This window comes from Scyliorhinus torazame, chromosome 6, assembly GCF_047496885.1.
Source record: "Scyliorhinus torazame isolate Kashiwa2021f chromosome 6, sScyTor2.1, whole genome shotgun sequence".
Lineage (NCBI taxonomy): Eukaryota > Metazoa > Chordata > Chondrichthyes > Carcharhiniformes > Scyliorhinidae > Scyliorhinus > Scyliorhinus torazame.
Window position 1 is genome coordinate 242,169,217 of NC_092712.1, and position 12,065 is coordinate 242,181,281.

Here is a 12,065-nt window from a genome sequence, read left to right on the forward strand (position 1 = left end):
TTGCGCACCAAATTGGGACGATGCAGAGTTTATGGGGCGGGTGTTGAGCAAGGTTCGGACCTGGACTCGCAGAAGTCGATCATGGTGGGCGACATTAATACGGTCAATAATCCGAGGTTGGATCGGTCGAGTTCAAAGACAGGGAGGGTGCCAGCCGTGGCGAAGGAACTAAAAGGGTTTATGGAACAGATGTGGGTGGGGTGGGTAGATCCGTGGAGGTTTGGACAGCCAAGAGCGATGGAGTTTTCTTTTTTCTCCCATGTACACAAAGTGTACTCCCAGAATGATTTTTTCATTTTGAACAGGACTTTGCTGGTGGGGGTGGTGGATGCCGAGTATTTGGCGATTGTTGTGTCAGACCATGCCCCACACTGGGTGGACCTATGGGTGAGCAAGGTCAGCGCCGGCAATGGAGATTGGATGGAGGACTGTTAGCGGATGAGTAGGTGTGCGGGCAGGTGAGGCAGGCTATCCAGAATTATTTGGAGATAAATGACACGGGGGAAGTTTCGGCAGCAACGGTATGTGAAGCGCTGAAGGTAGTGATTAGGGGGGAGCTAATTTTGATACAGGCTCATGGGGAGAAGGTGGAACGGGCAGAGACAGATAGGTTGTTTAGGGAGATACTCCAGGTGGACAGAAGGTATTCTGAGGCGGGGTTGTTGAAGGAGCCGCAGAAGCTGCAGATGGAGTTTGGTCTGATATCCACAGGGAAGGCGGTGGGGCAGTTGAGGAAGGCGGGAGGGGCGATATAAGAGTATGGTGAGAAGGCCAGTAGGCTGCTAGCATAAGTGTTCAGGAAAAGGGAGGCAGCCAGGGAGATAGGAAGAATGAAGGACAGAGGGGGGAACACGGTCCTGGAACCAGCGGGGGTGAACGGGGTGCTCAAGGAATTTTACAGTCGGCTGTATGAGTCGGAGCCCCGCAGTGGGATGGAGGGGATGAGTCAGCTTTTGGAAGGGTTGAAGTTTCCGAAGGTGGAGGAAGGGTTGGTGGAGGGATTGGGAGGCCCGATCGGGATTGTAGAAGTAGTAGAGGGATTGGAGGCCATGCAGTCGGGTAAGGCCCCGGGACCGGACGGCTACCCTGTGGAAGCTTTCTGGGATGCTGGGCCCGCTGCTGGTGAGGGCATTTAATGGCGCAAGGCAGCGGGGTGTTCTTCCCCCAACAATGTCACAGGCTTCGATCTCATTGATCCTGAAGCGGGGGAAGGACCCAGAGCAATGTGGGTCATACAGACCAATCTCCCTACTGAATGTGTATTTCAAATTGCTGGCCAAAATTCTAGCCTCGAGGTTAGAGGACTGTGTTCCGGGGGTGATAGGGGAAGACCAAACGGGGTTTGTCAAAGGCAGGCAGCTAATGACCAATGGTAGAAGGCTCCTGAATGTAATCATGATGCCCTCCGAGGGGGGAGGGCGGCGGAGGTGGGTGGTCGCTATGGATGTGGAGAAGGCCTTTGACCGGGTGGAATGGAATTATTTGTGGGAGGTCCTGGGACAGTTTGGGTTTGGCAGGGCTTCATTTACTGGGTTTGGTCATGCGTGACATGCGGGAGATTAAATTTAATGCAGAAAAGTATGAAGTGATACGTTTTAGTGGGGAGAACAAAAGGAGGCAATGTGAAATAAAAAATACAATTCTAAAGTGGAGCACAAGGATCAGGGCTACATAATCATTTAAAATGTCAGGATAGGTTGAGAAAGCAGTTAATAAAGTATACAGGATCTCAGGGTTCTGTAAACAGAGCAGTAAGGCATCAAAGAAAGGGCGTTATGCTGAACCTTTATAAAACAGTGGTTCAGCCTCAACTGGAGTTGTGCATCCTATTCTAGGCACTACATTTGGAAAGCACGTGAAAGTATTAGAGAGGTGAAGAAATGTCCCAAGAATCGTCCCAGGAATTGGGGATTTCAGTTACAAAGATAGATTGTACACAATAGTTTGGAGAAGCTGGGGCTGGACTCCTGGGAAGAGATTTGAGAGAGATGTTCAAAATCATAAGCTATTCCCATCAGCAGAGGGAGCCTAAAACCAAAGGACATGGATTGAAAGTGAATGGCAAAAGAATGAAAGCTTCTTTTATGCAGCAAGTGGTTAGCATTTGGAATGTTCTGCCCGAGACAGTTGTGGAGACAGATTCAAGTGCAGCTTTCAAGGGAATTGGATAAGCATCTGAAAATAAAAAAGGGCATTGAGTATAGAAGTTGGGAAGTTATGTTGCAGTTGTACAGGACATTGGTGAGGTTGCACCTGGAGTATAGTGTTCAGTTTTGGTCGCCTTGTTATGGGAAAGATGTTATTAAACTGGAGAGAGTGCAGAAGAGATTTACAAGGATGTTGCCAGGACTCAAGGGACTGAGTTACAGGGAGAGGTTGGATAGGCTAAGACTTTTTTCTTTGGAGCGTAGGAGACTGAGGGGTGATCTTATAGAGGTGAATAAGATCATGAGAGGCATGGATAGGGTGAATGCACTGTCTTTTTCCCCCAGAGTTGGGGAAAGGAGAACTAGAGAGCATAGGTTTAAGTTAAGAGGGGAAAGAATTAATGGGAACCTGAGGATCAACTTTTTTCACACAGAGGGTGGTACGTATGTGGAAAGAGCTACCGGAGGAAGAGGCTGAGACAGGGACATTGACAACATTTAGAGGGAATTTGGACAGATACATGGATAGGAAAGGTTTATGGCGATGTGGGCCAAATGCAGGCAAATGGGGTGAGCTTAAATGGGCCTTTTGGTTGGCATGGACCATTTTGTGCCAAAGGGCCTGTGTCTCCATGCCGTAGAATCTATAATTCGATGCTTAAGACACAGAGAAAGGATGGGGTAGTGGGACGGACAGAACTCTTCTTGCACAGAGCTGGCATGGACCTCACGTGCTGAACAGCCTTATTTTGTAGGATAACCATTCTATGATCCTATAATTCTTGAGCATTCTTCATAATTTGCATTCTTCCATCATCGGTGGTCATGCATGCCTTCCAATGCCGAGTCCCCAAGGTCTCTAATTTCCTCTTTAAGCCTCTTCACATCTCTCCCTTTCTCTCCTCTTTAAGATGTTCCTTGAACTTACCTCATTGACCAAGCTTTTGGTCACCAGTCCTAATGTGACGTGGTTTGGCGTTACATTTTGTTTGATCTGCTCGTGAAAAACAAACATTTTGGATGCTATAGAAATGCAAATTTTTGTAAGCTATGTAATAAGTTTTCCTTACTCACAATTTAAATTGATGTCTCCGTATGGTAGTGGAAGAAGTGGGGAGTGCAGAGGATGATGTGTATAACGTAGAATTGGATTCCTTTTGTAGATTTGTTCCACAACTTCAATATTTAACCAATTTTCCTAACGTACACAATACAAACACATTAAATATCTTTCTCCAGTTCCCAGAAACTTAGGTTTCTAACATGATTAACCATAGGCACGGTTCAACAGCCAAAAATCAGTTTTGGGTGCGTATAGTGGGGTCCTTCAGAACGACCCCGCTATCAAACGGGACTCGGTCATTTTCGGTCGGAAACGCCCCACTGAATCTGCACTTACCTCATTCCCTGCACTGACGAGCTTCTCGAGATCAGGGCGCCATTTAATCTCTGGGCCCCCCCCTCGGACACCACACTGTGTCCTTCGGACCCCACCTCCCACTTTACCTCTTAGGGGGTCCCCGAACTCCTCCCTCACCCCAACTCTCAAGGGCAGGGCACCCCTGGGCCCGACCTTTGGCATGGGTAACCTGGCACCTGTGCACTGCCAGTCTAGCATCCTGAAAGTGCCCCTGGTAGTTATGTTACAGTTATAAAAACCTCCGGTTAGACCACATCTGGAGTAATCCAGCAGAGGGCAGTAGAGCAGAGGTGCTGATTGGCTGTTGCGGGGGAAATTTGCATACGTCCGTGTGCTCACCCTAACAGAAAGGTGTACCTCAGCAATAGACCCTAGCTGTTCAAGTGAAGACAAGCATCCAGCAGAGGGCAGAACTGCTGGTTGGCTGTTGCGGTGGAAATTTGCATACGTCCGTGTGCTCACCCTAACTTGAAAGTGGTTTGTGGAGGAACTGTTGTCAAGTGACACTTAAACCCAAAACACTTCTTCAGTGTTTCCCTCCATACCCCCTCCTCTAACCAAATAAAAAAACAACCGCTGTAAAGATCAAGAGGAAGGCTCGAGGGCAGGTAGAAGTTGAAAGAATTTGAACCGTGACGTCACAGCCTGCAGGTAAGGGACTGGCTGGTGACTGGTAAGTCATTTTTCTTTTATTTTCCCTCGGGTGTTATCGTGTGGGGCGCAGAGGTTGCTGAGTGAGTGCTTGCTGAGAAGGGGAGTGAATAACAGGTAAGCTCTTACTTTCTTTTTCTTTTTTTAATCTAGAGGGCAGGGAAGGCAGTGCAATGTTCCTCCTGCAGAATATTTGAGGTGAGGGACGCCGTCAGTGTCCCTGCTGATTTCATCTGTGGGAAGTGCACCCATCTCCAGCTCCTCAGAAACCGCGTTAGGAACTGGAGCTGGAGGAACTTTGGATCATTCGGGAGGCAGAGGTAGTCATAGATAGAAGCTTTAGGGATGTAGTTACCCAAAGAATAAAGATAGATGGGTGACGGTGAGAGGGGCTGGGAGGAAGCAGTCAGTACAGGGGGACCTGTGGTCGTTCCCCTTAGTAACAAGTATACCGCTTTGGATACTGTTGGGGGGGGGGACGACTTACCAGGGGTAAACCATGGGGTACAGGTCTCTGGCACAGAGTCTGTCCCTGTCGCTCAGAAGGGATGAACATAAGAACTAGGAGCAGGAGTAGGCCATCTGGCCCCTCGAGCCTGCTCCACCATTCAATGAGATCATGGCTGATCTTTTGTGGACTCAGCTCCACTTTCCGGCCCGAACACCATAACCCTTAATTCTTCAAAAAACTATCTATCTTTATCTTAAAAACATTTAATGACGGAGCCTCTACTGCTTCACTGGGCAAGGAATTCCATAGATTCACAACCCTTTGGGTGAAGAAGTTCCTCCTAAATCTACTTCCCCTTATTTTGAGGCTATGCCCCCTAGTTCTGCTTTCACCCGCCAGTGGAAACAACCTGCCCGCATCTATCCTATCTATTCCCTTCATAATCATATGTTTCTATAAGATCCCCCCTCATCCTTCTAAATTCCAACGAGTACAGTCCCAGTCTACTCAACCTCTCCTCGTAATCCAACCCCTTCAGCTCTGGGATTAACCTAGTGAATCTCCTCTGCACACCCTCCAGTGCCAGTACGTCCTTTCTCAAGTAAGGAGACCAAAACTGAACACAATACTCCAGGTGTGGCCTCACTAACACCTTATACAATTGCAGCAGAACCTCCCTAGTCTTAAACTCCATCCCTCTAGCAATGAAGGACAAAATTCCATTTGCCTTCTTAATCACCTGTTGCACCTGTAAACCAACTTTTTGCGACTCATGCACTAGCACACCCAGGTCTCTCTGCACAGCAGCATGTTTCAATATTTTATCGTTTAAATAATAATCCCTTTTGCTGTTATTCCTACCAAAATGGATAACCTCACATTTGTCAACATTGTATTCCATCTGCCAGACCCTAGCCCATTCACTTAGCCTATCCAAATCCCTCTGCAGACTTCCAGTATCCTCTGCACTTTTTGCTTTACCACTTATCTTAGCAAACCTGGACACATTGCCCTTGGTCTCCAACTCCAAATCATCTATGTAAATTGTGAACAGTTTTGGGCCCAACACTGATCCCTGAGGGGACACCACTAGCTACTGATTGCCAACCAGAGAAACACCCATTAATCCCCACTCTTTGGTTTCTATTAATTAACCAATCCTCTATCCATGCTACAACTTTCCCCTTAATGCCATGTATCTTTATCTTATGCAACAACCTTTTGTGTGGCACCTTGTCAAAGGCTTTCTGGAAATCCAGATATACCACATCCATTGGCTCCCCGTTATCTACCGCACTGTTAATGTCCTCAAACAATTCCACTAAATTAGTCAGGCACGACCTGCCCTTTATGAACCCATGCTGTGTCTGCCCAATGGGACAATTTCCATCCAGGTGCCTCGCTATTTCTTCCTTGATGATAGATGCCAGCATCTTCACTACTACCGAAGTTAAGCTCACTGGCCTATAATTACCCGCTTTCTGCCTACCTCCTTTTTTAAACAGTGGTGTCACGTTTGCTAATTTCCAGTCCGCCGTGACCACCCCAGAGTCTAGTGAATTTTGGTAAATTATCACGAGTGCATTTGCAATTTCCCTAGCCATCTCTTTTAGCACTCTGTGATGCATTCCATCAGGTCCAGGAGACTTGTCTACCTTTAGTCCCATTAGCTTGCCCATCACTACCTCCTTGGTGATAACAATCCTCTCAAGGTCCTCACCTGTCATAGCCTCATTTCCATCAGTCACTGGCATGTTATTTGTGTCATCCACTGTGAAGACCGACCCAAAAAACCTGTTCAGTTCCTCAGCCATTTCCTCATCTCCCATTATTAAATCTCCCTTCTCATCCTCTACAGGACCAATATTTACCTTAGCCACTCTTTTTTTGTTTTATGTATTTGTAGAAACTTTTACTATCTGTTTTTATATTCTGAGCAAGTTTACTCTCATAATCTATCTTACTCTTCTTTATAGCTTTTTTAGTAGCTTTCTGTTGCCCCCTAAAGATTTCCCAGTCCTCTAGTCTCCCACTAATCTTGCACTTTGTATGCTTTTTCCTTCAATTTGATACTCTCCCTTATATCCTTCGATATCCACGGTCGATTTTCCCTCTTTTTACCGTCCTTCCTTTTTGTTGTATAAACCTTTGCTGAGCACTGTGAAAAATCACTTGGAAGTTTCCTGTGATCGCTCCTTCCGAGAGGATCCCAAAACTATGAGATCCTCAATCAATCCTGTTTCATTACACAGGACCAGATCTAGGACCGCTTTTTCCCTCGTAGGTTCCATTACATACAGTTCTAGGAAACTATCGCGGATACATTCTATAAACTCCTCCTCAAAGCTGCCTTGACCGACCTGGTTAAACCAATCGACATGTAGATTTATATCCCCCATGATAACTGCTGTACCATTTCTACATGCATCAGTTATTTCTTTGTTTATTGCCTGCCCCACCATAATGTTACTATTTGGTGGCCTATAGACTACTCCAATCAGTGACTTTTTCGCCTTACTATTCCTGATTTCCACCCAAATGGATTCAACCTTATCCTCCATAGCACCGATGTCATCCCTTACTGTTGCCTGGATGTCATCCTTAAATAACAGAGCTACACCACCTCCCTTACCATCCACTCTGTCCTTCTGAAAAGTTTGATACCCTCGGATATTTAACTCCCAGTCGTGACCATCCTTGACGCATGTTTCAGTAATGGCCACTAAATCATAGTCATTCACGGTGATTTGCGCCATCAACTCATTTACCTCATTCCGAATACTACGTGCATTCAGGTAAAGTACACTTATGTTGTTTTTTTTTAACCTCTGTTCTGAATCTTAACGCCTCGATCAGTAACCTCTCCCAAGTTATATTTCCTCTTAACCTTTCTCCTAATTTTCCTTGTCGTTGAACCCATATCTTCATGTAACAACCTGCCGCGTCACTTACCATTAATGTTTTCACTTCCCGTTTTATTCCTTTTTGTATTCCTGGTCCTATTCACTGAGCTCCCCTCAGTCACTGTACCTTGTACTGTCGCCCTTTTTGATTTTTGACTATGGCTTCTCTGCCTTACACTTTCCCCCTTACTGCGTTTTATTTCTGTCCCTGTTTTACTACCTTCCAACTTCCTGCATCGGTTCCCATCCCCCTGCCACATTAGTTTAAACTCTCCCCAACAGCTCTAGCAAACACCCCCTAGGACATCGGTTTCAGTCCTGCCCAGGTACAGACCGTCCGGTTTGTACAGGTCCCACCTCCCCCAGAACCGGTTCCAATGTCCCAGGAATTTGAATCCCTCCCTCTTGCACCATCTCTTGAGCCACGCATTCATCCTCTATCCTGACATTCCTACTCTGACTAGCTCGTGGCACTGGTAGCAATCCTGAGATTCCTACCTTTGAGGTCCTACTTTTTAGTTTAACTCCTAGCTGCCTAAATTCAGCTTGTAGGACCTCGTCCCGTTTTTTACCTATATCGTTGGTGCCTATGTGCACCACGACAGCTGGCTGTTCGCCCTCTCCCCCCCCCCCCCTCCCAGAAGGGGGGAGAGGAGTAGAGCATTAGTCATTGGAGGCTCCATAGTTAGGGGGATAGATAGGAGATTCTATGGGAACGAGAGGGACTCGCGGTTGGTGTGTTGCCTCCCAGGTGCCAGGGTACGTGATGTTTCAGATCGTGTTTTCGGGATCCTTAAGGGGGAGGGGTAGCAGCCCCAAGTCGTGGTCCACATAGGTACCAACAACATAGGTAGGAAAAGGGATAGGGATGTAAGGCAGGAATTCAGGGAGTTAGGGTGGAAACTTAGATCGAGGACAAACAGAGTTATTATCTCTCGGTTGTTACCCGTGCCATGTGATAACGAGAGAGGAATAGGGAAAGAGAGGAGTTGAACACGTGGCTACAGGGATGGTGCAGGAGGGAGGGTTTCAGATTTCTGGATAATTGGGGCTCATTCTGGGGTCGGTGGGACCTCTACAAACGTGATGGTCTACACCTGGACCAGAGGGGTACCAATATCCTGGGGGGGGAAATTTGTTAATGCTCTTCGGGAGGGTTTAAACTAGTTCAGCAGGGGCTTGGGAACCTGAATTGTAGCTCCAGTATACAGGAGGTTGAGAGTAGTGAGGTCATGAGTAAGGTTTCAAAGTTGCAGGAGTGTACCGGCAGGCAGGAAGGTGGTTTAAAGTGTGTCTTCTTCAATGCCAGGAGCATCCGGAATAAGGTGGGTGAACTCGCGGCATGGGTTGGTACCTGGGACTTCGATGTTACGGCCATTTCGGAGTCATGGATAGAGCAGGGACAGGAATGGTTGTTGCAGGTGCCGGGGTTTAGATATTTCAGTAAGCTCAGTGAAGGTGGTAAAAGAGGGGGAGGGGTGGCTTTGTTAGTCAAGGACAGTATTACGGTGGCAGAAAGGACGTTTGATGAGGACCCGTCTACTGAGGTAGTATGGGCTGAGGTTAGAAACAGGAAAGGAGAGGTCACCCTGTTAGGGTGACGAATGTGATATAAAATAGTTACTTTAGAGATATTAGTTAATGTAATGTAGAAATAAGCCACTTTGATTCTGGCAAGTAGAGACAAAGGATTTTAGACCGCATGGAAAAAAGCAGGAAGAGGTGTGTCTATGAGAGTGATGCTGAATTGATAGGGGCCGGAGAAAGGGATTGGAAGTGAGCCAATCAGAATAGATCAAACAAGTCAGGAGGGACATAGGATGACCTATGGGTGTCGAGTATGTGAAACTTGATGCCATTTGAATGTATCAGTACTGATCTCTTTGTCTGGGACATTCACTTAGTCCCGGGGCTGCAGAGAGCAACATGTTATCTGTATCACTGTGGACTAGGTAGCTTGCAAGCTGAATAAAATAACTATTGTTATACTTGCAAATCCATCTCGACTTTTATTGAGGCCAGACTGACGGATAAAGAAATTTGGGATTCAACAAGGGGTTTTCTATAGACTTCCGAAATGTTCCAGAGATGTAGAGGAAAGGATTGCAAAAATGGTTTCAAAAGAGGCAGCACGATAGCATTGTGGATAGCACAATTGCTTCACAGCTCCAGGGTCCCAGGTTCGATTCCCGGCTTGGTTCACAGCCTATCTAATACTTTGTTTTTATCAATTTTAGCCCATCCAGTATCTCAACTACTTTCTCTTTCCCTGACTCCTGTAGCATCATTTTCCTTGGGAATGGCAGATCAAAAGTGGGCGGCACGGTAGCACAGTGGTTAGCAGTGTTGCTTCACAGCTCCAGGGTCCCAGGTTCGATTCCTGGCTTTGGTCACTGTCTGTGTGGAGTTTTCACGTTCTCCCTGTGTCTGCGTGGGTTTCCTCCGGGTGCTCCGGTTTCCTCCCACAGTCCAAAGATTTGCAGAATACGTGGATTGGCCATGCTAAATTGCCCTTAGTGTTCAAAATTAAACGAAGAACCACCACAGACCCGTGGTGCAGAAAGCACTATGGAAAGACACCCAGTCCTGTAGAAACACTATTGAAACATACCAGCCGAGTGGGGAAATAGCACTATGGAAACACACCTCGTAAAGTGAAGAAACAGCATTATCATAACATAGCCAGTCCTGTGGGGAAACAGCACAAGGATACGAACCCCTCCCAGAAGGGAAGCAACAATATCAAAACATAACCCCACCTTCAGGAAATTAGCAAGATGAAAGTGAAGAAGAATGACCAAAGGTGGCTAATCACTGGAGGACTTCCTCAGGTCCTAAGTCCAATCATCTTCATCTGCTTTATCAATTGATCTTCCCTCCATTATAAGGCCAGAAGTGAGGATATCCACTGATGACCTCAAATGCAGCAAGACCTGGACAATATCCAGGCTTGAGCTGACAAATCGCAGGTAATATTTATGCCACACAAGTGCTAGGCACTGATCAACTCCAACAAGAGAGAATCCAACCATCTCTCCATGATATTCAATGACATTACCATTGCTGAATCCCCCATTATCAACATCCTGAGGGTTACTGTTGACCAGAAACTGAGCCGGACTAGCCGTATAAATACTGCAGCTACAAGAGCAGGACAGATGGTAGGAATCCTGTGGCGAGTAACTCACCTGCTGATTCCGCAAAGCCTGTCCACCATTTATAAGACACAAGTCAGGAGTGTAATGAAATACTCTCCACTTGCCTGGAAGAGTTGTTGGACTTGCAGCTCCAACAACATTCAAGAAGCTCGACATCATCCAGGACAAAGCAGCCCGTTTTATTAGCTCCATTCACCATGTTAACCATTAACAATCTTCACCACCGACGCACAGTGACAGCAGTGTGTACCATCTACAATATGTACAACAGCAACTAACCAAAGCTTCTTCAGCAGCATCTTCCACACCCACAACTCTACCACCTAGAGGGATAAGGGCAGCAGATACCTGGGAACACCATCACCTGCAAGTTCCTCTCCCAGCCACTCACCATCACAACTTGGAAATACATCACCATTCCTTCACTGTCGCTGGGTCAAAATCCTAGAACTCACTCCCGAACAGCACTGTGGGTGAACCTACAGTATGTGGACTGTAGCAGTTCAAGGTGGCGGTGAAAGCAATTAGAAATAGGCAATAAATGTTGGTCTAACCAGTGGGGCCTACATTCCATGGATGAAAACATTTTGAAAAATCAGTTCCAGAGGCCTCACCATGCATCTGAAATCGGATGTATTCTTTGTGGCTGGAATTAGTCTTTAAAGAGAATGTAACGAGAGGAAACAGTTTTTACAAAGAACAAAGAAAAATTACAGCACAGGAACAGGCCCGTCGGCCCTCTAAGCCTGCGCCGATCCTCTATCTAAAACTATTTTCTAAGGATCTGTATCCCTCTGTTCTCCACCCATTCATATATCTGTCTAGATACATCTTAAATTACGCTATTGTGCCCGCCTCTACCACCTCTGCCGGCAATGCGTTCCAGGCACCCACCACCCTCTGCGTAAAGAGCTTTCCACGCATATCTAGCTTAAACTTTTCCCCTCTCACCTTGAACTCATGACCCCTGGAAATGGAGACCCCACTCTGGGAAAAAGCTTCTTGCTATCCCCCCTGTCTATACCTCTCATGCTTCTGTAGACCTCAATGAGGACCCCCTCAACCTCCGTCTTTCTAATGAAAATTATCCTAATCTACTCAACCTCTCTTCATAGCTAGTGCCCTCCATACCAGGCAACATCCTGGTGAACCTCCTCTGCACCTTCTCCAAAGCATTCACATCCTTTTGGTAATGTGGCGACCAGAACCAAAGTCTTATACAACTGTAACATGACCTGCCAACTCTTGTACTCAATACCCCTTCCGATGAAGGAAAGCATGCCGTATGCCTTCTTGACCACTCTATCGACCTGCGCAGCCACCTTCAGGGTACAA

At 46.6% G+C, this 12,065-nt stretch overlaps 1 protein-coding gene across 1 annotated transcript in view; it reads right to left on the reverse strand.

The window, feature by feature from the left end:
• myo10 (myosin X) overlaps nt 1–12,065 on the reverse strand; it is a 366,827-nt gene that overhangs the window by 98,893 nt on the left and 255,869 nt on the right. Inside the window, exon 28 of the mRNA XM_072509536.1 lies at nt 3,222–3,345. Coding sequence (XP_072365637.1) covers nt 3,222–3,345 — 124 coding nt within the window. The remainder of the gene's footprint in view (nt 1–3,221; nt 3,346–12,065) is intronic.